General features: G+C 35.5%; 1 protein-coding gene across 2 annotated transcripts; it reads left to right on the top strand.

The window, feature by feature from the left end:
- Positions 1 to 11461: 11461 nt before the first annotated feature.
- Positions 11462 to 26261, top strand: LOC147381834 (tetraketide alpha-pyrone reductase 2-like). Of its 2 annotated transcripts, none has more exons than XM_086429904.1 (6): positions 11462 to 11643; positions 24389 to 24561; positions 24657 to 24932; positions 25225 to 25387; positions 25571 to 25760; positions 25858 to 26261. In XM_086429904.1, the coding sequence occupies exons 1-6, from the start codon at positions 11538 to 11540 to the stop codon at positions 25997 to 25999; spliced, it is 1050 nt and encodes a 349-aa protein (XP_086286030.1). In that variant the 5' UTR covers positions 11462 to 11537; the 3' UTR covers positions 26000 to 26261. The 2 variants fall into 2 exon arrangements, with proteins under 2 accessions (XP_086286030.1, XP_086286031.1); XM_086429905.1 differs by having other exon boundaries at positions 11475 to 11643; positions 24657 to 24845; positions 25858 to 26254.
- Positions 26262 to 26644: the final 383 nt, after the last annotated feature.

Here is a 26644-nt window from a genome sequence, read left to right as displayed (position 1 = left end):
GAGGTACCTCCATATTTTCTTAGATCACTACATGACCACTTCTTGGTTTTTCTCGCTTTGGGGCATGGACGTCATCGATCAGATCTCACCAAAAGCTGCTAATGGGCACCGCTTCATTCTAGTGGCTATCGATTACTTCACCAAGTGGGTAGAAGCTACTTCATATGCCAATGTCAGTAAAAGCAATGTCTTGAAGTTTGTCAAGAACAACATTATATGTAGATATGGGCTTCCCAACGGACTAGTGACTGATAATGCCAAGAACTTCAAGAATAAGGATATGGTCAAGATGTGCGAAGACTTCCAGATCACTCATCACAACTTTGTACCCTACAGACCTAAGATGAATGGAGCAGTCGAGGCAGCCAACAAGAATATCAAGAAAATTATCGAGAAGATGGCGATTACGTACAAAGATTGGCACGACATGTTGCCTTTTACACTCCATGCCTATCGAACCTCGTTCAGAACTTCAACTGGGGTAACTCCATATTCATTGGTCTATGGAATGGAAGTAATCTTACCCGTTGAGGTTGAGATTCCCTCCCTCTAAATCTTGAAAGAAGCAGAGTTGGATGAAGCTGAATGGATTCAAGCTCGGTTTGACCAACTAAATCTGATTGAAGAGAAATGCCTTGCAACCATTTTCCATGGACAGATCTATCAACGACGAATAGCTTGTGCCTACAACAAGAAAGTCAAGCTTAGAGATTTCTCGTTAGGAGACCTTATTTTGAAAAAGATTTTGCCAATCCAAGAAGATGCTAGGGGAAAGTTTCGACCAAACTATGAAAGACCATTCATCTTGCAGAAGGTAATGATAGGAGGAGCTCTGATCCTTACAGAAATGGATGGACAAGTCTTCTCGCAATCGATCAATGCTGACACTGTCAAGAAATTCTACGCCTAAAAACGGATCCTGAGATGACGAAAAGCCATCTTTGCTATTCTAAACCAACTATCAACCCTAGTCAACCCTTTTGAGCCATCACATTCATTTCTTAACCTCAGACTGGCGCAAGTCAACAAAACAAAACAAAAAGTGACAAAAGGAAAGAAAATCAGAGAGAAATAGAAAAATCAAAGCATCAAAATACTCCTAGCTCGCATGAGGATAAACTGTGAACGGTTAAAAATACAAAAAAATCAAAAATTTGGACACTTGATCTAAGCTCGACCCAAATCTCCAGCCTAAACAAGTTCGAGAGATGTTGGGAAGAGACATAGATCACTTTTTCGAAACAAAAATAGGCAAACGCCACTCTCTACTAATTTTCAAATAAACTACATTGCTAAAAAGACCTAAATAATAAAAAATAATAAAAATAGTCACATTTTCCGAATGCAGGGGTTTTATTCCCTTAGATCTGATAGAACAGCTCCTTGTACAGTATTCCTCATTTCATTTTGTCACTGGATTCGCTTCAGACCTCCAAGGAAAAGTACATCCTTCTTAGATCTGAATTTTTTTGATTTATTTATAGATTTCTAGGTACTAAGTATTTTTTTGAGCTAAAGTTGAGGTATGGGTGTTAGATAAGAAGTTAGGGCTTCAATATTAGGATTTATAGGAGGTTAGGAAAGCTTTTGACCTACTTTTCTTTGGGTCTATTTTTTCATACGAAAATAGGTTGTAGAGACCCCTATTTATAGATTTTTTTAAGTGCTTGTTTTGATAGAGTTAGTGTTTAATTATAATTCTTTTAGAGAGAGTTATTGTTTATTTAGAATTATTTTAAATAGAATTATTATTTAATTAGAATTATTTTAAATAGAGTTATTATTTAATTAGGATTGTTTTAAATAGAGTTATTATTTAATTAGAATTCCATTAGGGTTTTGACTTTTAGTTTCACTTGATTGACTTTAAGATTTTGACTTTAGTCTTACTTGATTGACTTTAAGATCTTGACCCATTAACCACTACCCACATCAACCAATTACCCTCTTCACACCAAAAGATGGCACATGTCATCATCCTCTCCCACCTCCCTCATCTAATAACCTATCCCCATCACTTTCCTCTCACAATTCATCTACCCACATCACTTCTCTCCAAAATCACCTCAACCCATACCCTAACCTAACTTAACCTTTCCCCATTATCTAAACCACCCACATCATAACCCATATCCTATACACCCTAACTTATCACCATTCTCTAACACCATCAACCACCCATATCACAACCCATATCTCCTATACCTCAACCCATCACTTTCCCTTAAAATACTCCAACAAAATCACCTCAACCCATACCTCCCACCATCATTACCAAACTAACTCATACCCTTCTCTCTAATCAAACAACTACCATCACCAATCAATACACCCCCTCACCTCACTCTCTCATCATATTTATCACATGTCTTCACCCCCTTAATCTTCCCAAAAACCAATCTACCAACCTCTTACATAACATATTCTCCTAAATCCAAACACCTCACCTCTTCAACCAACCTAACACTTATTTTCCAAACAACTCCCTTACACTCCCATTCCTCCTATCAACCATCACTCATCTCACCCCATCAAACACTCTATCCAAATGGATTTGGGTAGGATCCAAACCATTTGGATCTAAACATTATCCATTTCCACTCATTACACAATTATCCTCAATTCCACTCTAAATTTCATACCTTTCACCCCTAAAACCTATGCCATTATCCCTCATTTCAACCTTTCACCCCATTATACCCCTAAAATAACCTCCAAGCACCTATAAATACCCCTTCTATCATTCCAAAAAGTGTTACCCACTATCACCAAGAAAAATCCTATCGATTCTCACTCCACAAAAAATCTCACCAATCCTCTCTTACTAACTCCATACTAAGTCTCATTAAAAAAAAATTCTCTAATCATCTCCTTTCTATTCTCATATCAACCTTCTAAACAGAAAAATACTCTTACATTTACTAAGGACTTTAGAGGACTTTGAAAAAGAAGAAGAGGAAAAGCAAGGAAAAAAAAGAGGAAGCATCAAGGTTGGTTCAAAGTACACCCCCCCCTCTCTCTCTCTACCTTTTTCTCCTCCCTCTTCTATTATCCCCTCATCTCTTCATTTTATTTTAGATGGACTTAGGATGAATGCGCCCCTCCCTTATCTCCGGTAGATCGAACTTCGGTCCGATCCAAAGTATAAGGGTTGTAATCCCTTTTAAAAGAAAACCAATTTAAAATTCCCAAACTGTTTTTGAGGCCATCGGTATAAGGTTCCTTCTCAACTCATGAGAATGAACCCTCAACCTTAGTCAATACTTTTTCAAACCACACATGGCTCTTAAGGAAAATGATTTATAAAGATCATCCCCATCAATGGGATAATCCTATGATCGAGACGAAAGCAAACCCTTATTTAGGGTACAAATGCGCCACACGTGGCATTTTATTTTTCACTTCTTTTAATAATAAATGATTGAGTTCTTTGAGGTTACCACCACTTGACGGGGAGAAAAGGGTGCCTAACACCTTCCATTTTTTTCAATCGAGCCGCTTACCCCAATCTTAAGGTTGGATCGATACCTTACCCATCGAGAGTCACTAAATGCCAAAAATGATAATTTTTCAAAAATGTACATCGGGTGACCATTCACACTCACTTACAATATGAATGGTGGCGACTCCAATCATTAGTCGATGTGACCATCGTAATCGCGAAATCCATGTATCTACAGGTATGATGGTAAAAATCAAAATTTTTTAAAGAATGCTTGATAGAGCTTAAAATGGTCATAAGATCTTGACCTTAAGTCAATTGTGAAGGAACCAAGCCAAATGATATGTAATTAGATGATAAATTTTTAGTTTCTTTAGTCACTTCTCTTTAGAGAATCTCTAACAAATTAGGGATAAGTTGGTCATTAGACACAAATTTTAGAGAATTCTCTAGGGAGGACAAAGTAGTCATGAACTATAAAAATTGGTCAAATTACATTAAATGTCATGGAAACTCTTTGAATTTTGAAGAATATAGGAAGGGTAGAAGAGAGACTTGCCTTTAATGAGTCTCAACAAACCAAGGTTAGTAAAGGTAATTGGCATTAAGTGGGAATCAAGCAAGACTAAAAGTTAGAAGAAAATGAGAACTTACAAGAAAACCATGGTGGTGGGTTTATTGAAGAATTAAATGATGGATAAAAAATATAAAATGAAAGGACTTTCTTGAGTAAAAATTCATTAAGGAGTGGGTTAAAGTGTAATTATTCCTAATCAAATTCGAGCACACATGGGTCTGTAACAAAATTGGCCTTGGGTGAATCAATGTCTGAACAAAAATTATGCTTGGTTGTGGGTTTTCCTTGGACTAGGCAAAATTACTCTTAAACATGGGTTACCCTTGGTCAGGCAATAAACAAAAAATGCTGGCCAAGGTTGAGTTATAGCCAAGCTTAAGATTAAGTTTGGCTAAGGATTAGGTATGATCAGGCTTAACCCAAAATCTAAAAAATGGCCTTCAGGCCTTGTGGTTGCTTGAAAATAGGGTTTTTGAACCCTTTTGAAAACTACCTTGAGTCAAACCCCTTCTTGAAAGGTTTTTGGTGCTTTCTGGCTTGGCCTAGGCCTAGGCCAAGGGTGTCTACAATAAATTCAAACTGCTATCATGTTTTGTCAATTCTTTGGTGCCATGTGAAGGTGAGAACATAACAAACAATATGGTTTAATAGTTAATACTTTATTTGGAGATAATGTCATTACTATTTTAGTCTCTCCTATTTGAAGCCTCTTTTTATATGTAAAAATTGTTATATTTACAAGTAAACTATACAAAACAATTAAGTATGTTTGCTATATAGATTGAAGTTCTTTTTAAATTTTGAATTTTAAGTTGATTATAAATTTTAATTGGTCAATTAAATTTTAATTTTAGTTTAATGTTGATTTTACTTTGAATTTGTTTTATTTGATTGTGAATTTTAATATGTTATTTAATTTGAATTTGAATTTAAATTTAATTTTGATTAGTCGAGAATTTTTCCAATTTGTTTAATTTTATTATATTTTCCTAAGAATCAAGGTCTCATGTGGCATACTCCACCTTGGTTGGATCGTCCCAGAATTGCTCCAATTTGCTTCGCACGTGAAATTATACACAAGAGTGATGGTGAAAGTTCCCTTGATTCGCAGGTTGCGGATCCGTTTTTTAGTATTTGGGATGGGAGTCGCCACCTAGTTTTTTATGGTCCAGGATCCGAATATTGAATCTAAATAGATAAAAATAACTAATCTACGAATAAAAAGAAACTATGGTTTGGGGATCACATTACGAGGTTGGAAGGTGTTAGGCACCAACCCCACCCAGCAAATGTCGGTCTGTACTTTTTCCTAAATAACACTACATTGTAAAATAAATCTAAAAATTAATAAAAAAGAAATAAAAATAATTACCTGGGAGATTACGACGGTTCCCTCAATACTGACGGAGAGTGTCATTGTCTGAGTTTCCTTGCTATTCCTCCGTCACTAGATTTGTTTCTGATCTCCAAATTTAAGTATCTTTCTTCTAGATCTGAGTATTTTATATATTTTTTGAAGGTTTCTGGACATTTTTAGAAGGTTTCTAGGAGTTTTTTGAACAAAAATTAGGATTTGAATGATAGGTAGGCGGTCAGGGCTCCAAAATTAGGGTTTGGGAAAGGTTAGGAAGACTTTTTGACCTACTTTTCCTAAGATTTATTTTGACCTGCTAGATTGGGTTGTGGAGACTCCTAATTATAGATTTTTTGGAGGAGTTGGTGTTTAATTAGGTTTCTTTTAAATAAGACGAATTATGATTTTGACTTAAGTCTTATTTGATTGACTAAGATTCTTTAGATTAGGGTTTTAATTAGGATTTTGACTTAAGTCTTATTTGATTGACTATGTTTCTTTAGATTAGGGTTTTAATTCTTACGTACAATGAAAGAATATATTTTTAATTTTTTTTGAAAAACTCCTAATTATATCTTTAATTCTTTGAGCCCTCGGATGGAGAGGTCCTTTAATAAATATCAAGGGGGCTCCACTTCAATAAATGGGCAACCATCAACAATATTGGCTTGAGAGTTTGATTGATTGGTTTAAAATATTTAATTTTAATTAGGATTTTAATTACATTAATTAATATTTTAATTATTAATTTCGAAATTTTAAATTGTTAAATTAGAAAATTATCGTTTTTGCCCCCGAAGAGGATTTTTGCATTGAAAAGTATTTTTTGATGTTTTGGAATTAATTTTAGTAATAAATTCGATGGAATTATCGATTTGTGTCACTCATGAATTTTTTGGCATGAAATGATTGTGAACCTTATGAAGGCCATTTTCGTAATTTTGTCAAATTTGGTGAAAGTTGGTGAAAAGGTTTATTTGATTTCAATTTGTCGTTTTATGTGTTTAAAATGATTTTTCTAAGCATACTGTGGGCTCTAAGGATGTTTTGATGTTAGGGATATTTTAGTAATTTGGTCATTTTTTAGTGATTTTTATCGTAAAGCTTCTTTTTGTCTGAAAAATGATGATTTATACATTGTGAGTCATATTTTCCTAGCGTAGCATGGTTTCTAAAGTTTTGTTTGCTTGAGATACCTCATTGCTGACCACTTAGCGGAGCACCCTTTGCCCAACTATGAGTCACTAAAGACAAATTTTCCTGATGAGGTCATTTTGTTTGTCGAAGCCAAAAACGAAGACGAAAATTATATCTGAAAAATGTACTTCGATGGAATGATAAATCAAAAAGGAAACATAACTGGTGCAGTCCTAGTCAAACCCAACGAAACTCATATTCCCATTGCAGTCAAATTATGGTTCCAATGTTCAAACAATGAAGTTGAGTTTGAAGCATGCATCGTGGGGTTGAAAACATCGATTGACCTTGAAGTGAATGAAATAGATGTATTTGGAGACTCAAGTTTGATAGTTTACTAAACAACGGGAGAATGGAAGACCAGAGAACAGAGACTAGTTCTTTATCATGAGTATCTCGAGGATCTAAGCTCAAACTTTGTCTGAATCTCATTCATTTATATACCGAGAGCTAAGAACCAATTTACAGACGCATTGGCTACCCTGGTCTCAATGATAAGCATATCCGAAAATACCATAGTCGACCTTCTTAAGATTAGTATTCAAGATGAACCAGCATACTGTTTGCCCATAGAAGTCGAAGCAGCCGAGGAAAAATCATGGTATGCAGACATCAAGGCATTTTTGGAAGATCAAACTTTCCCACCGGATGCCACGGTAAATGACCAAAGGACTATTCAACGATTGGCAGGACAATTTTTCTTGAGTAGCGAGGTCTTGTACAAAAAATTGCACTACAGGGTCCTCCTCAGGTGTGTCAAATAGTAAAAGCTCAATGTTTAATCGAGACCATACATGGTGGAGTCTGTGGACCTCCTATGAATGGACATATGCTTGCAAAGAAGATAATGAAAATGGGTTAATATTAGATGACGATGGAGAGTGACGGGTACCATCATGTTTGAAAATGTCATTTGTGTCAAGTCTACGCCACCTTTAGAATTCCAGAACATGACTTCTCATTGGCCTTTCTCACTCTGGGGCATGGACGTCATCGAGGAGATCAATCCTCAAACTTCTAATGGGCATCGCTTCATCTTGGTTGCCATTGACTACTTTACAAAATAGGTAGAAGCAGCATCGTATGCCAATATCACAAGGGGCAACGTCTTAAAGTTTGTGAAGAATAACATCATATGTTGATACGGCTTCCCAAGCGGAATAATAACTGATAACGCCAAGAATCTCGAGAACAAAGACATGTCCAAAGTGTGCAAAGATTTTTAGATCACCCATCACAACTCATTCATTTACAAATAAAAAATGAATAGAACAGTCGAAGCCACCAACAAAAACATCAAGAAGATTATCGAGAAAATGGTTGTCATTTACAAGGATTGGCACGAGATGTTACCATTTGTTATATACGCCTATCGAATGTTAATCTGAACTTCGACTGAGGCAACACCTTATTCATAGGTTTACGGAATGGAAGCAGTCTTGCCTGTTGAGGTCGAGATTCCCTCCCTTCGGATCTTGAAAGAAGTTGAACTAGATGAAGAAGAATGGGTCCAAGCCCGATTCGATTAGTTGAACTTAATAGAAGATGAACGTCTTTCAATAATCTGCCATGGTCAAACTTATCAACGGAGAATAACACGAGCTTATAACAAGAAGGTTCAACTTAAAGAGTTCCCGTCAAGAGACCTTGTCTTGAAGAAGATTCTGCCAATCTAAGAAGACGCAAGAGAAAATTTTCGTCTAAATTATGAGAGGCCATTGTCATCCAAAAGGTACTGTTTAGGAGTGGTTAATCCTCACAAAGATGGATGGCAAAGTCTTTCTACAGCCGATCAATGCTGACACCGTTAAGAAATATTACACCTAAAATCATACCTTGAAATGAAAAGAGGCCATCTTTCTACTACCTGAACAATTATTCACCCTAGTTAACCTTTTTCGAGCCATCGAGTTCATTTCTTAACCTAAGACCGGGACAAATCACTGTTATCAAGAACAACAAAAAAAAAGGAAAAAAATATCTAAAGTCAAAAAAAAAAAAAACCTAAAAAATTCCTGGCCCGCATGAGGATAAATTGTGAACGGCTAAAAATATTTAAAAAAAAGTCAAAAATCTCGAATATTTGAACTTAAGCTTGACCCAAATCTCCTACCTAAACAAGTTTGTGAGATCTTGGGAGGAGACATAAATCATATTTTCGAAATAAAAAGTAGATGAATCCCATATCCATTTTATCCTTCAATAAATCTAGATTTAGCATTTCTTATCCTTTCACAACCCTATCCTAAGCTTACGTTTCATCTTATTTAAAGTTCATTTAGATCAGAGAATTGTTCAAGATAACTCAATCACGGCGGAAACATGTCATGAGAATTATCGGCAAGTGTAGTTGATCTTGTTAATTCAGATTTCAAGCCGTCGAAGTTTTTGGAAGACTCGAGATGGGAAGTCAGGTCGAATATTTGAAAAAAAAAGAGTGACTCGAAATGTAAAGTCATTGATCTCGAAGCTCAACTTGAATCACCGCACCATGAAAATCGTCGGAGAAACTCGAGAGGAGAACCCAGATCTATTACTTAAGAAAGACCGTTACTATAAAAGTAGAGTGTTCGATCTTGCAACCCAACTTGAGTCACCAAGCCACGAGGGGCACAGAGAAACCAAGAAGGTATTCAAAGTAAAAATCTATAAAGTAGGCATAGACTAAAAGGGCATGGTGAAAACCTGTAAAGGCGTTGTGAGTAAAAGAATCAATTTATGACAAGATCAAAACCATCGGCACGATGAAAAGCAAAAGGCGTCCATACGCAAAAATGTGAAAATCGGGTCTGGTGAAAATCGTAACTAGCACTAGGGACAAAAAACGAAAAAGGAAAAAAAAGAACTCCTGGCTTACAAGAGTATAAAATGTAAATGACGAAAATCGTGAAGTCTTCAATGCTTCAGCAAATATAGTAAAGATAGTTCAATCAAAATTCTTAACCTCGGGGTTAACTCTAAAGATGTTAATGATTAGTTGACATTTGCATCCTCGACATTTGGCAAAAACACCATGATCGTGAAAGTTCAAAGTCACCAAACATTGTTCTGTCATAAGTTTCTAAACAAAGGTAATTTTTTCAAAATCTAAAACAAAAAGAAATGCATCATTAAAATTATTATTTTTGGCCTATGATGAAAAATCTAAGATGTGGTTCCTAAACACCTTTTCCATCCTCTAACCAGACCTCTTTACCTAGATTTTAGGTAGACACCACACCTTTTTCATGTATGAGAGTCACTATAATGGCAAAAAATCAATTTCAAAAATATTTTGGGTGCCCATTCACATCAATTTAAAAAAATAAAAAATAATAGCGACTCCAATAATGTAACATTGAGGTTCCAAGATGAACTTTTCATGTCTACAGGGTATTATTAAAAAAATTGAGATTGAAGGGGTAAGATAAAAAACATAAAAGTAGATTAAAGAGGTAAAAGAGAAAATATTGAACAGTAAAGGAATAGGCATCCTCTTTCGGGTTAAGGGGCTAAACGTTAAAAAAATAGAGTTGGAGGGGTATTATTAAAAAAATTGAAATTAAAGGGGTATAAAATGAAAAATAATAAAGTACATTAAAGGGGTGAAAAGAAAATATAGTAAAATTAGTGGGGGTATCCTCTTTCGATTTAAGGGGTAAAAGTGGAAAAAAAATAGAGTTGGAGTGGTATTATTAAAAAAATTGAGATTAAATGGTAAAAGATGAAAAATAATGAAGTGGATTAAAAGGGCAAAACAAAAAATATAGTAAAATTAGAGGAAGTGAAGAATAATGAAAATACAGTGGATCCCGTGAAACTATAACTTGAAGGGAGGTTTAACCCACAAAATTATTATAAACAATTTGAGATTAAAGGGTTAAAGATGAACAACAATAAAGTGGAATAAATATAAAAGAGGAAATATAGTAAAATTAGGAGAGGTGAAGAATAAATGAAATAAAGTAGGTCCCAAGAAACTATATCTTGATGGAAGTGATATTATTAAAAAAAATGGTGATTAAAGGGTAAGATATGAAAAATAATAAAGTGAATTAAATAGGTAAAAGAGAAAATATATTAAAGTTAATGGGGGCATCATCTTTTGGGTTAAGGGGTAAAAGTGAAAAAATAGAGTTGTGAGTATTATTAAAAATATGCGATTAAATGGGAAAAATACAAAAAAAATAATAAAATTGGTTCAAGGGCTAATAGAGAAAAATAGTAAAATTACGGGAGGTGGAGAATAAAGGAAATAAAGTGGATCCCATGACATTATTTCTTGTTGGGAGGTTTGTCCTTGTTGAATTTGTGTCCCACAACGTTGTAATTGATTGGACGTTTGTGTCAAACACAATAGTTCCAACTCAATTGTCTTATATATATATGGGAAATAGTTACATCTAAGAACTCATAGGAACATTAAAATTCTCCATCAGGATCACTTTCCATTAATTGTCTTTTAGTGAAAAAGCCAATGACATATATGGACTCAATTAAGTGTTGTTATCGGATGGAAAATTCTTAAAAATCTACAAAAATAAGTTCTGAAATTCCCATTTAATGCACTATTCATTTTAAATTTGAAAATGTTAAATTAACATTTTCAAAATTAAAATATTTTAATTAAAATGGGAAACATTTTGATTATGGTTGATGGTGGGTTTATAATTTTACTCAAAGAGGTTGAAGGTGGCTGGTTGGAAGAATAAAAATGAAGGGATTTTGACGAGAAGTGGAAGAAAAGGGTATTTGGGTTTATTTCTATTAGTCTACAAAGAAGACTAAGGTCAAGGGAGGCATATTTTCAAAGCATAGTTTGCATGAAACAACTAACACAAAACGACTCTACTCAAAATTTATAATAGAAAGGACATGGCACAGAGTGATAAATGGATGATGCAACCCCCACCCAACCAACCTCAAATACTATATATAAACATCACTTATGGGAACTCCGAGAAGAGAGAGAGAGAGAGAGAGAGAGAATGGGAGAGTTCTGTGTAACTGGAGGGACAGGATTCATAGCGGCTTACATAGTGAAAGCATTGCTGGAAAAGGGCTTCACCGTTCGGGCAACAGTGCGAGATCCAGGTATGTTTTTCTCTTACAAAAACATATATATCTGTACTTGTGTATCCCTAAGCAATGGATCTACAGTTCTGTGAAGGGAAAGAGCGTCTGATTATCACGATTCTTTTGCTTTCCCTACTCTTTATCCTCTCATTTATTACAAGGGTAATTCTAACGTGGATCCACAAATTTTGACATATATTTGAGATCTATTTAATAATTGAGATCAATCTTGGTTCCAATCATCCCTTTTTACAGCTGTCAAGATCAACCATTGTAAATCAATCTGGAGCTTTGAACCTGAGCCATCGAGATCAATGATTCAAGTTGTTCAGATCCAACTTGTTACAACATGTAAACATAAATAATCGAGATCAACGAGTTAAATTTTCAATGATTTGAATGATTGATCTCAACAACTTGAATTGTCAATCTAAATAATATAAGTTCGTTGTTTTATCAGCAAGGGAGGGTCTATGAAGTAAACATGTAAACATTAGGTTTTGTCCCAAAACTCTGCATTTAAAATGTCCTCTCTACCGGAGGGTCTGTGAAGTAATTTTCCCTTTCCTAATTCCTTAAGCTTTTTAGAGCTGCTATTGGCACCTGAACATGTACTTATTACACCCAAATTAAAATTAAAAAAATAAGTAAATGGTTAGGAATAAGTAAAGATGGAGTGCCAAACTGCCAACAGAACTCTCTGTTTTTTCTTTTTTTCTTTTCTAGATTTCTATATTTTTTTGGCTTAGAACTTTATATGAGCCTTAGTCATAATTGTAAACAACTACTAATATTGTTTGCAATGAATGTTATAAAGTTTGTAATGTTGATATTATAATTTGAGCTAAACCTTGACAATGTTTGAAGAGTGTGTTTTAATCTTTAATTGGGGTCTTAAAAATAATTTAAGAAATTGGAGTGTGATAAGTAAAAGTTGAGGTGTCATTTTTTTTTTTTTTCAGATACACTTTATTTTGTGCATAATAAAATATACGGTTTTGAAATTTTCATGTTTACTTGAGGAACCAATATCCGAAATCTGATTGTATTATGGATTTAGTTGGTGCTTTGTTTCTACTTTAGGATTTTCCAAGTAAATCTTCTTTTTTTTACTTCTGTTTTGCTTGAGATAATGAATGCATGCATGCATCACATGAACACGCTTGCCACAACCAAAGATGTGGCTCTGAACAAAGTGGAATGGAGGAAACTGATTTGTTTAATGGACACCAAATCTTTGAGATATTGTTTGAGGAGCCCATCTACATATGGGTTACATTGAGGATCATAATTTATTTAGTTGACTCCATATATTTATGTTTTTTGCTTCAAAGAGTTGTTAAAAAAAAGTATTTTCAGTACTAAAATTTTGAAAATTACTGTTTTACTGTTTTGGTAAAATAAAATATTGTCGTAAACGATACTTACAATTTTTGGAAATAAGATGTATAGTGCTCCGTTTTGGTAAATAATTCTGGAAAGTGTCCCATTTTGATGAATTTCTCTTTAAACTTTTTAAAGTGTCAAGAACACGATATGATTATTTTCAGGGCAATAGGTGATGATGGATTTTTAAGTACAAAAAACAACAATTTTGTTTTCAACGATGGCTTGAAAATGAGGAATTTCAAGATGACTAGTTTAAGTCTAAAAATCGTTGAGATCGAAAATGATGGATTGAAGATGACTGGTTTTGGTAAGAAATGTTCAAGGTTTTAGTTATGAGTTAAGGATGAGCGTATTTAGATTATTTTCACTCTATATATTTTGACCGTTTAGCAAAACTACTTTTTTATTGACTTTGTAAATGGTTTGGATTTTTTTCTTTCTTTCTTTGGATGGGTAGCTGGACTTGAACCAACGACCTCAAAGGTGCTTTGGAATTTGTTAAGCCAATTGAGCTATGAATCTAAGCCTAATAAATAAGATCATTTCATTGCATGATTTAATAACTTTGTCCTTTATTTTTTGGGATAGCGGGATATGTTATTGGTATTGATCTTATGTTGATGATAAAGGTTGTTGATCACCAATTTCTTCTAGCAACAAAATTGTTATCTAAAAGTCATTGATAAAGATGGAGTCTTTTTTTTTTTGTTAATTTACATTGGACTGAGAGGGATATGAACAGTCATAATTATCTCATCTCACCAGAATTACTGCACTAAACCTATTTTTCTAATATTTACAAAAATGTACATATATATGATTTTATAGCTTTTTTGTTTGTTATTTTTTTTTACGTAATGTACAATCTTCATACAAATAATTTGATGAATGTACCTTTATGTTCTTGAGTTGAATGAAGGTTCTCAAGAAGAGTAAATGAGTAAATAACAAACGAGATCTTATAATCTTATATAAGATAATCATATTCATAAAAAAAATTACGAAAAACCGTTTGGTGATTGTTAACCATAACAAATAATTGTTGATTAAGTAATTTCTACAGAATACTTAGCCATTTTTTTGCTAAATATCTTGGATATTATCTTTTATTATCTTTTATTGTTTTATTTTCGGAAGGAGGAGGGGGGGGGGGGTTTGGGGAGATTAAAAATAATAAAAATAATGAGTTCTGTGGACGTCGAGTTTGTGATAAACCGACCTCGATCATGATTTCATCATTCAATCCACAAAATAATAAAAAGAACATGAAAAAATAGAGAAGACAAGAGTTTTTTATATGATTCGGCAAACGTGCATACTTCCACAGGCCTGGGGAGTCGTTTCACTATGGATTTCACGGTTATATAAATTTCTCTCAGTTTTTTTCCTCCCCTTTTGTCTTCCTTCCCTCTTTCTTCCTTTGTTCCCTTCAGTTTTTTCTTCCCCCTCTCTCTTCTTAACAATGACCTAAGGCCTTTAAATAGAAAAATCCTAAAAAAAATCTTAACCCTAATTAAGTTATAATTGACCACATTGCCCCTATCCAAATTAATAATTATATAAAAAAGGGGAAGAATCCTCTTAAATTGGGATTCTTCCTTAATAAGATAGAGTCATCTTCAAATGAAGTCACGTGTCCACCTCATAATATGTGTTGATGGTGCGAATGAATGATTCGAATAGGACACGATTTTATCCCTCTACATAACCCTCTCTCGAAGGTAGAAATTGATATATCAAGATCCGCCTTTAAGAAATACTTCTGACCTAAGTGAGCACCATCTCTGATTTTTGAACTAGTAAGGTTATTGATCCCTTAAGCTTATTTTTTTTCCTTATTTGTTTTTTGTAAATTTGACTTTCAACCTACTTGAGCTCCCATAATAAGTAGACACTTCAATAATAGCATTGACTGTAAGTCGGGTTTGATTTCCTTAATGAGCTAAAACTTTGACAAATGATAGAAGAATCAATCGAAATTCCAAATCATGCTCAGATCCTAGAACAATCAAAGACTTTGATAAATAATAGAAGAACTGATCAAAATCTTAAATCGAGCTTGGATCTTATAACAATCTACGATTAGATAAATAATAGATGAACCAACTGAAATCCTAGATCGGGCTTGAGTACTAAAACGACCCAAGACTTAGATAAATTATAGAATAATCGACCGAAGTCCCAAATCGCATTTGGATCCCAAAATGATCTAAGACTTTGATAAATAATATAATAACTTACTAAAGTCCTAGATCGGCCTTTGATCTTAGAATGATCCAAGACTTAGATAAATAATAGAAGAATCAGTGCCCTAGTTTTGTAAACGCTCATTTCACTCCCTTCAGAGTGAAGTTCAATTCACATAAAATCGACATTCTTACCTTATAAAAATTTTCTTAACTTCCCTTAGAGAGAAGTTCGATTAACATAAAACCAACCTATTGTCTTCTTGAAATTTACTTCATTTCCCTTAAAGTGAAGCTTGGTTCATATAGAACCAACCTTATTGCCTTCTTGAAATTTGCTTCACTCCCCTTCGAATGAAGCTTGATTCATATAAAACCAATTTGAAAAACTTAAACAAGCAGAAGTCACAAAATTCATAGAATATAAATCTTTTTAATAACACAAATTCATAGAATAATCTTTTTTTTCCTAATAAAATTGAATGGAAATCAAATACATTTTTTCTACCTTATTGAAAACTTAAAGGAAAATAATTCATAATACCATTCTTTTAAAAATATATAGTTTTTATGTAATCCTGAGTTCAAGTCCTTAATTATACTTGGACTCCCCCCCAAGTACGAATTAACTATTTTACTTTATTAATTGGGTTTGCACCGAACCCTCATGTATACCTTTTATCTCAATGGGTTAGTATAATAAGCTGAACCTCTTATCTCGAAGGAGTCCCTAAACTTAGTCGAGTTAGGCACGAGGTTAGCTCCCAAATTTTCCTTTTGTCGGGGCAACCAAACAAAATAAATTGGATCACATGGGATCTATCTTGCGAGAGCAAACGGAGCCCCCACCCATTAGCCCCTACCTTATGTTTATGCTAAGTTGACTCAGGTAATAAATTGTGTCACGTGGGAACCTTATTATGGGAGTGAAGTAAGCCTTCGAGCAATTAATTGGCTCAATGAGATTTTGTGGGAATTGGGGATCCCCTATCATTTTCATATTTATCCATGTTTGAAGATGTGGGTCTTATGCACATTAAATTTGATGAACATTCCCAAACATCCCAATAAATCCATAAATCCTTTATTTTTCAAAGGATTTTAGCACACAAAAATATTGATATGCACATAAAGCATCCAATCGACCCCCAACTGTTACCTTTATTCAAGAACTGTTTGGGACCAATGTTGAAGAAATTTAACACATCAAATACTGATGTGCATGCCCCACACACCATCTCAACTCTTTACCTTTGTCCATTATATCATTACATGTTACTGAGTAGATCCCCATGTATCAAGAATGACATATAGGGTACATATCCAACCAAGTTTTATACTTCTTTCTTAAAAAAACACGTCAGTGAGTAAGTGTAGAAATACCTTGCATCAGCACTTAATGTTTGGTAATTGCATGCCTCCCTGTCTTTATAAAATCCTAATCTCCACTAATCAACACGTTTTTGGTGATGGGACACATTAATAATTAGTTTCCTTTTCCTTTTACTTTTGTTCTTTTTTCTTAAACTTTTTTTTTTGTTAAAACCTGGGTTGCATGTTTCCTTCCTCTTCACGTCTCTCATTGCATACTACAGTACCCTATCAGTTTAGTCATGTTGATAACAAGCCCCCATCATCCTTACTCCATGTTTCCTTCTTGAAATCTTCACGGCTAGCCACCGCCATTCAACTGCTACCATTAAGGACTCGGCATGATGGATCAACTCTACCAAATGAAGTGGTTCACACATGAGTTGCTGCCATTAATAACTTACCTATACCTTTCTTTACTGACATTTAAACCTAAAACCCTTATACAGTGTTGCTACAATTCAACCTTATTATCACCCCCATTAAAACTGATGCAAGTGTACAAAAATCCTGCACATAGAGAACGTGCAAGTGGACTTATACCTCATCATTAAAAAAATTTCTTCCGTGTTTGTGTTCTGATACACCGAGAAGATCCTCCAGAATTCCCAAGAAAAATCCCAAGATTTTAGCTTAGGATTGAATTGTTCTTTTCTAATTTATTGTTTTGAATTTTATTTATTACTTGGTCATAGTCATCTCCAGAATAATAGCTAAGTCATGGTCTTGACTAGCTGAAGTCGAGGAGTCAATTTAGCTATTGATTTGATGTAATGAAACTCTATTTAAAGAATTTATTGGGAGCAGAATAGGGACGTTAAGAATTTGATTCAAACTTGTGGTTGTCTTTCACCCAAAGAAAGTCGAGTTTACTGAGTGTTTTTCATTGTAATCTGATTGGGACCTATCATTGGTATCAGAGCTACAATGACAACCAACAAAGAGCGTATTGAAACGTTAGAGCAAGGAGTGGGAGGCTTACAGGATGAGGTGCAACGGCTTGGACTCGGAATAAACGATCGTATGCAACGGCTGGAGGAGTCTTTGAAGGCTTTATCCGATGTCGTTCTCTCTTCAAAGGCAACTCAGTCTTCGCACTCAGTGAAATAGGGACACGTATCAATACCAACATGACGATACAGAATGTTCTCGTCTGAACATACCCCCTCTTCGAACCAAAATCTAGTTTCTGCGATTTGCAGGGGACGATTCAACGGAGTGGTTCAAAAGAGTAGCACAGTTCTTTGAATTTCAAAGAACTCCCGAAGATCAAAAGGTGAGCTTAGCATCTTGCCACATGGAAGGTAAAGCAAACCAATGGTGGCAATGGTTGAATTGGACATACAAGGAAGAAAATCAAACAGTGACCTTGACTATGTTTTTCGACGAGCTGTGGGCACGGTTTGGTCCGACAGATGGAGAAGACTTTGACGAGGCTCTCTATCATATAAAACAAAGTGGTTCTCTTTGGGATTATCAAAGAGAATTCGAGAAATTGGGTAATCGGGTACATGGGTGGACTCAAAAGGCTCTCGTTGGAACTTTCATAGGTGGATTAAAACTGGAAATAACCGATGGGATACGAATGTTCAAGCTAAAAACGTTAAAAGAGGCCATCAGTTTAGCTAGGAGCAAAGATGAACAACTTACACCGCAAAAGAGGTTTGCTCGCCCAATCCCACAAAATTGCCTTCCGAAAACCGTCACTTCGATCAATCAAAGAATAACGATAGCTCCTAAACGATTGGGTTGGGAAGAGATGTAAAAACGACGAGCTCAGGGGCTATGTTTCAGCTGCAGCGAAAGATTCACACCAGGCCATAAATGCCAGGGACCTAGACTGCTACTCATGGAAAGCCACGATGATTTTCAGGATAAAGAAGAAGAGGCAAAAAAAGAAGGTAACAGAGAAGATGAACTTGAAGTTTCTATACATGCCTTGACGGGATGGGCATCTCCACGGACCATGTGAGTAGTTGCCACCATCAAGTCCCAACCAATAATGGTGTTAATCGATAGTGGATCTACAAACAATTTTCTGGGCGACAGTGGCTAGAATATTGTGGCTTCTAGTGGTTCCTACGAAGTCCTTCACAGTCCATGTCGCCAATAGAGAGCGACTCTTGTGTCAAGGGCGATTTGAGAAGGTACTGATAGATTTACAAGGCATTGCATTCTCTCTTACTTTTTACTCTTTGCCATTAGCAAGACTAGACATGGTGTTGGGAATACAATGGTTGGAGATGTTGGGGTCTGTAGTTTGTAACTGGAAGCACCTAACCATGGATTTCAATTGGGAGAATCAAGCACAAAGACTACAAGGGATAAAAAGGCCCATTCAAGCAACTTCACTTGAGACCTTTGCAAAGGAGCACTGACAGGGTCAAATGGTTTTTGCTATATATGTTCAAAAATTGGAAGAATCTCTCTGAGTTGGCATTCAACCGAATATGCAGCAAATTTTAAGCGAATTTGAGGACGTCTTTCAAGAACCCTCTAAGTTGCCTCAATTACAAGAAATCGACCATCATATACCTCTCAAGGAAGGAATCCAGTTTATCAATGTTTCATTCTAGTGGCAGCTAACTCCAAATTCGTTTTCATTTGCTGCAATACTTCATCCCGAGTAAGGAGACTTTTATCGACCTCATTAACACGAGATAACCCATCTGCATAATGAGGAATTATTGGAGGAATGCGACCATATAAGGCTTGAAATGGTGTCATCCCAGTTGAGCAGTGATAGGTAGTGTTATACCAATACTCTCCCCATGGCAGATAGCTATACCATTTTCAAGGCCATTGATGGACAAAACATCGCAGATACTGTTCTATACAGCGGTTTACCACCTCCGTTTGTCCATCCGTCTGAGGATGATAAGCTAAACTTAGCTTCAACTTAGTACCCGACATGGTAAAAATCTCCTACCAAAATTTGCTTACAAAAATGGGGTCTCGATCACTAATGATGGATTTCGGCATTCCATGAAGTTTAATAACATTTTCCACAAACCTTTCAGCAATAATTTTCGCAGAGAAAGGATGAGATAAAGCAATTAAATGAGCGTACTTACTAAGTCTATCCACGACCACCATGATACTATCCTTGCCATGTGAAGATGGCAATCCTTCGATAAAATCTAAGAAGATGTCATCCCAAACTAGACAAGTAATTGGGGGTGGTTGGAGCAATCCAGCCGGTGCTAGTGTCTCAGATTTTGTCTTTTGGTAGGTTGCACATTGTTGAATGTAATCTTGGACATATTTGTGCATAGAAGGCCAATAAAACTGCTGAACTAGTCTCTTGAAAGTTCTTAGAACTCCAGAATGTCTAGCCACCTTACTGTCATGAAACTCTTGGAGCAGCTGATCCCGCAATGCAGTTGGAACCACCACCCTTTGCTTGTAAAAACACAGCCCATTCTTCAGTACATAATTTCCGGTAGGATTATTTGCTGCCCGCTGGAATAATTTTTTCATGTACAAATCAGTTTCTGCTGCCTTTCAAATGTCATCCCATAAAGAAACCTGTTAAATAAATATTGGGTTGAGGAGAGAACTATTGGGGTGGCGAGACAAGGCATCTGCATCTGCTGCTGAATTTTTTTTCCCGGGTCAATATATTATCTCATAGTTGTATCCAAGAAGTTTAGCGACCCATTTTTGTTGCTCAGAAGTGGCTACTTGTTGCTCCAAAAAATATTTGAGACTGCGTTGGTCGGTTTGAATGAAAAACTTCTGACCCAAGATGTATGGTCTCCAAGTCCGAATGGCTTCCACAATTGCTAACATCTCTTTGGCATAGATTGAACAAGTGCATTTAGTAACCCCCAAAGCTCGACTCATGTATGCAATTGGTCTTCCTTGCTGAGTTAGAACAACTCCAATTCCATCCCCAGAAGCATCAGTCTCGATGGTGAATGGCTCATTGAAATTTGGCATTGCAAGAGTGGGTGTGGTCGTCATAGCTTGTTTGAGCGTTGTGACTGCAGCAGCATCATCTTCATCCCATTTGAAATTCCCCTTTTTGAGCAAGTGGGTGAGAGGACGAGCTAGTACTCCATAATTCCGAACAAATTTCCTGTAATATCTTATCAAGCCTAAAAAGTCACGCAATTCAGTAATATTAGTGGGTTGTGGCCATGCGACCATAGCCTCAATCTTCTTGCCATCTACCTTGACACCTTGATTTGTCACAATATGGCCCAAATACTCCAATTCTTGCTTACCAAAGTCACATTTGGTTGCTTTGACGAAGAAGCTGTGTTTCTTCAAAATCTCTAATGTTTTCCTCACATGAGTTAAATGCAATTCCCATGTAGGACTATAGACTAATATATCGTAAAAGAAAACTAATATGAATTTTCGGAGGTAAGGACGAAAAATAGAGTTCATTATGGCTTGAAAAGTAGATGGAGCGTTACATAAGCTGAAGGGCATAACAAGATACTCAAAGCGTCCTAAATGCAATTTTTGGAATGTCGGGAGCATGTACTCGTACCTGATGATAACCAGCTCGAAGATCCAGCTTATAAAATAGGTAGTTCCGTACAACTCGTCCAACATATCGTCCACTGTTGGAATAGGAAATCGATCTTTAATCGTAGCTGCGTTTAGTGCTCTGTAATTTGTGCAAAACCTCCAAGTATCATCTTTCTTTTTCACCAAAAAGACAGGGGATGAAAATGGGCTAGTGCTTGGTCGGATGATTCCTATTTCCAGCATTGCCTGTACTTGTTTCTCAATTTTTGCCTTTTGAAAATACGCATACCGATATGGTCGAACATTGATGGGCTGGGTTCCTTCCTTGAGAAGTATATGATGGTCGATTTCTCATAGTGGAGGCAGCTTAGAGGGTTCTGGAAAGACGTCCTCAAATTCACTTAAAATTTGCTGCATATCCGGTTGAATACTACCCCAGGGAGATTCTTCCAGTTTTTGGACATATACAACAAAAATCATTTGACCCTATCGATGCTCCTTAATTCCTCATTATGTAGATGGGTTGTCTCGTGTTAATGATGTCGATCGAAGTCTCCTTATTTGGGATGAAGTATTGCAGCAAGTGAAAACAAATTTGGAGTTAGCTGCCACTAGAATGAAATATGTGGCTGATCAAAAGGGAAAAGAAGTGGAATTCCAAGTAGTAGATTTGGTGCTACTTAAACTGCACCCATACTGCCAACACTTCGTGTTCAAACGCGCTCATCAAAAACTTGCTAATCGTTTCTATGGCCCATTTCCAGTTGAGCAAGGTAGCATATCGTCTCTGTTTACCACCTGAAGCTAAGATTCACCCGGTGTTTCATGTTTCTCTCTTAAAGAAGTATGTGGGTACTTCTCTGCCTGCTATTGTCGACCTGCCACCAATTTATGATGAAGGACAAAGGACAGATCCAAGTTGAACCTGAGAAGGTGGTCGATACAAGATGGATCAAGCGTGGTACCCAGTTTATTGAAGAAAGTTTGGTGCAGTGGAAAAATTTGCCTGCAGAAGATGCTACCTGGGAGGATACCCAGATGCTCAAACAACAATTTCCTACATTGAACCTTGAGGACAAGGTTCCACTTGTGGGGGAAGTATTGATACACCGAGAAGATCCTCCAAGATTCCCAAGAAAAATCCCAAGTTTTTAGCTTAGGATTGAATTGTTCTTTTCTAGTTTATTGTTTTGAATTTTATTTATTGCTTGGTCACAGTCATAGGTGGTTTGTCATCTCTAGAATAATAGCTAAGTCATGGTCTTGACTAGCTAAAGTCTAGGAGTCAGTTTAGCTATTGAGTTGGTGTAATGAAACTCTATTTAAAGAGTTTATTGGGAGTAGAATAGGGACGTTAAGAATTTGATTCAAACTTGTGGTTGTCTTTCACCCAAAGAAAGTCAAGTTTATTGAGTGTTTTTCATTGTAATCTGATTGGGACCTATCATGTTCCCTCTATAGTAACACGAGCTTATTATCTTTTTCACTCTTTCTTTTGTGTAATAACCTCCAACGACCATGTTGTCCTGTTTCTGCTTATTCTCCCTTTTCTGTTGATCCCACGACCTTTTGTCCCTTCACACAACCAGATCGAAAATCCTAATCTCCCAAGGGCTGTTATTGACGGACACACCTACTTCTAATTGAGACCTTGACCGTACCATGTGAGTTGTCGTGGTTCATTGTTCATTTCCTATAGACCACGCCAATTGTGAAGGTCGATTTTGTGATAAATCGATCTCCAAAGAAGAGAGAGGGGGAGGAAAAAACTGAGGGAAAGAGAGAAAGGAAAGGGAAGGAGGAGAAAAGGGGAGGAAAAACTGAGAGGAGTTTATGTAATTGTGAGATCCATGGTGAAACTGCTCCCCAAGCCTGTGGACGTAGGCACGTTTGTCGAACCACGTAAAAAACCCTTGTCTTCTCTATATTTCCATGTTCTTTTTATTATTTTGTGGATTGAATGCTGAAATCATGATCGAGGTTGATTTATCACAAAATTGATCTCCACAAGTCCTATAAAAACTTACTTCTTTGGAGCACAAATTTTTGTAATAGAAAAATATGTTTTTAAAAAGAAAAAATAGAATCTTTTAGTTATCCAAATAAAATGAAATAGTAGCGAAAGCACCAATAATGTGTTCAACCCCATAAAAATAAGAAAACAATTAGGTTATGCTTGATTGTACAGAAAATTAGGAGAAAATTGAAATTATGTGGAAAATGATAATTTTTCAATGTTTGACGTATCAAAAACTCTAAATTTGCACGGAAAATGATTTGCCGAGACCCATAATTTTCCTTCATTAATGGCAAATCATTTTCTTACTCTCTCCCATTGAAAAACGACTTACTAGTACACGACAGATCAAACAAAATAAATATTTATTTTATAAATAAAGTTAAACAAAATAAAAGAGCACACAAATAATTTTATTTATAAATAAATATTTAAATTATTAAAAAATTATTTTTTCTATCAAAAAATTTAAAATTATCTAAATCAATCGTTTTTTTTTTTTTTTTGTAAAATTCAAATTGAATAATTAATTTTAAATTATATAAAAAAATTATAAACAAAGTTAGAGAGTTGCTATTAGCAAACCAAATTTTATTGATTACACTCGAAATACAAAATAAAATAATAAGTAAAAATTGGGGTGACAAAATAAACTATCTCATTATATGCTAGATTTGATCTGTTTTTTGAGTTTATATTATATGAGCCTAATCATAACTGTAAACAACTACTGAAATTGTTTGAACGGGTGTTGCAATGTTGAATTATAATTTGAGTCAAACCTTTGTAATGTTTGAAGAATGTGTTTTAATCTTTAATTAGGGTGTGATAAATAATTTAAGAAATTTGGGTGGAATGATTAAAATATAAGGTGCCAATAGTAGCTCTCTAAAAAATTTTGGGTGCCAATAGTAGTTTTCTAATAATTTAAGAAATTAGGTTGTAATAATTCAAATCTTTCCAAAAAAAATGATTTTATCATTATTTTTATATAATTATCACAAAAGTCAAATTAAAATAATATTTATTTTTTATTTTTTTATGCAATTCAAAAAACAAAAATAATTTTTCGCGAAATTTTCCATGTTATGCCCAAACAGTAGAAAAGAATTTGCCTTGAAAATCATTTGTATGGCAAATGATTTGCCAACTAATATTTTCTCTGCAATAAAAAATGCCTTAAAAAACAGCCAAGAAAAGCACACTTTTAGGTTGAGCTATATATTTTCTTGCCTCAAAGGTAGAAGCTGCTTCACTCCTTACATAACAGATAAGCTTAATCCTATTTTCATTTTGTTTTTTATTCTCTTTTAAAAAGAGGACATTATGAAAGTTGGCTTCCTTCGGGAGATGGATGGGGCCAAGGAAAGACTGAAGCTTGTAAAGGCTGATCTTATGGTGGATGGGAGCTTTGACGATGCGGTACAAGGCGTGGATGGTGTATTTCATACAGCATCTCCTGTTCTCGTTCCCTATGACAATAACATTCAGGTAAGCATGTAATTAGAACACAACTTGAGAAAATTATGTGGATAGTCCAGATTAAAAGCAACACATTTAGTGTGATTAACTAAATGTGGTTTCAGGCAACTTTGATTGATCCATGTATAAAAGGGACCGCGAATGTTCTAAGATCCTGCTCCAAAGCAAGTACAATCAAGCGGGTTGTGCTCACCTCTTCATGCTCTTCAATAAGATACCGAGATGACGTCCAACAAGTTTCCCCTCTTAATGAATCGCATTGGAGTGATCCAGAGTACTGCAAACGCTACAATGTATTTGACCTTCTTGATGACATGATAACTATTCAAAGTATATGCACAGATGAGCACAAACACATATATTACATTGTTGTATTCAAGGTTTAAAATCTCATCTTGAAGTAGTGTCAATATCAGGAAAAAATTCAAGACTGTCTCTACCAAAAATACTGATACACTTCAAGATAATGCAAATAAATCCCTAGAAATTCAATGTCTCAGGGTCAATGTTTTGTTCGGACTCAGCCGAAACTAGAATTTCTTGGCCTAAAAGATGGTACAAAACATTAAACTATGGTTTGATCATCCCACGATCTGACCTAGGTTCAAATCCCGTTGAACCCAACTTCAGCTCTGCCAACCACTAACCCCTAATTGGTTACATTGAATGCAGCTCTGGTACGCATACGCAAAGACAATAGGAGAAAAGGAGGCTTGGCGACTAGCAAATGAGATCGGGATTGATCTAGTGGTGGTGAACCCATCTTTCGTAGTGGGCCCCTTGATTGCACCACAACCAACAAGCACACTTCTCATGATCCTGGGAATCATAAAAGGTTAGAAAAATAACTTCTAATTACCTACAATAGGCATCGGAATTAATATTGTCAGGATATTTAATCCCTTGATAACTAGGGTATGGCCCATCCAAGATTCTGTTCGATTCCAAATCACCAATAAAAGTACCAGTGGTTGAGAATCTGATCACACATTGACCTTTACCTATTTATTCGCATTAGGAGTTCGAGGCGAGTATCCAAATACAACAGTAGGCTTTGTACATATAGATGACGTTGTTGCTGCACACATCTTAGCCATGGAAGAGAGCAAAGCATGCGGAAGGCTTATATGTTCTAGCTTGGTCACTGACTGGTCAGAAATCATTGAGATGCTAAAGGCCAAGTATCCATCCTACCCATTTGAAAACAAGTAAGCAGAGCATGTAATATTGGACTAACTCTATATTGCTTTCTTCTTGAAATTTGAGGGCTTCTTTCACTAAAAGAGAAATCTGATGGTATTGCAGTTGTGCTACCCAAAAGGGAGATGACAACCCACATAGCATGGACACAAGGAAGATTAATCAGTTGGGGCTTCCTGCTTTCAAAAGTCTCTCTCAAATGTTTGATGACTGCATTAAAAGCTTCCAAGAGAAGGGATTTCTATGAGGCCATCTCCCCTCATCTTCAATTCCCACAACATTTATCAACTAAAAAACACTTCTCATGTTGCATAGATTAATCTCAGTTTCCTCATTAACAGTATTAGTAGTAGTAGCAGCGGTAATAAATGTTTATCTTGGGAGTGACCTGGGTTTCAAGGAGAAAAGCCAATCTGATTCAAGGAATTCTTGGTAGTTTGATACTTGGCTGCTCCAAAAATAAAATCCAGCAATGTGATTCAAGGAATTCAAAAGTTGTTAAGAAAAAAGGCTGCTACTTTTGAAAAAAAAAAATGACCGTCAGAACCAAAAATTGCTAATCTGATCTCAATAAACCATTTTCAAACTCCTAGTAGAAATGTACCTAGCAAATTCCTTTTTCCTAACCTCTTACTCAATCAACCGCCCTTCAAAAAACATGAATGCTTGCAAACATTATCATCATATTTCATCTGGGCAACAATGGAAGTAATATTTCGCTTAATAGTTCTTCAAAAACATGCTGATACCTTCAAACTATTCACTCAATTTTTAGCAGATATAATAATACTTGGGTCATCCAAGTCTTTTAATACGAGACTACATGAATCATCTTGAGCTATTAATGAATTTCCTTTACGTTACCCATCTCTTGTATCATGTCTTCCACTAA

Source organism: Akebia trifoliata, unplaced genomic scaffold (assembly GCF_017979445.1).
Source record: "Akebia trifoliata isolate Shusen 1 unplaced genomic scaffold, ASM1797944v1 Contig00229, whole genome shotgun sequence".
Taxonomy (NCBI): Eukaryota; Viridiplantae; Streptophyta; class Magnoliopsida; order Ranunculales; family Lardizabalaceae; genus Akebia; species Akebia trifoliata.
Note: the sequence above shows the minus strand (reverse complement) of the source record. Positions and strands in the feature narration are given on the sequence as shown.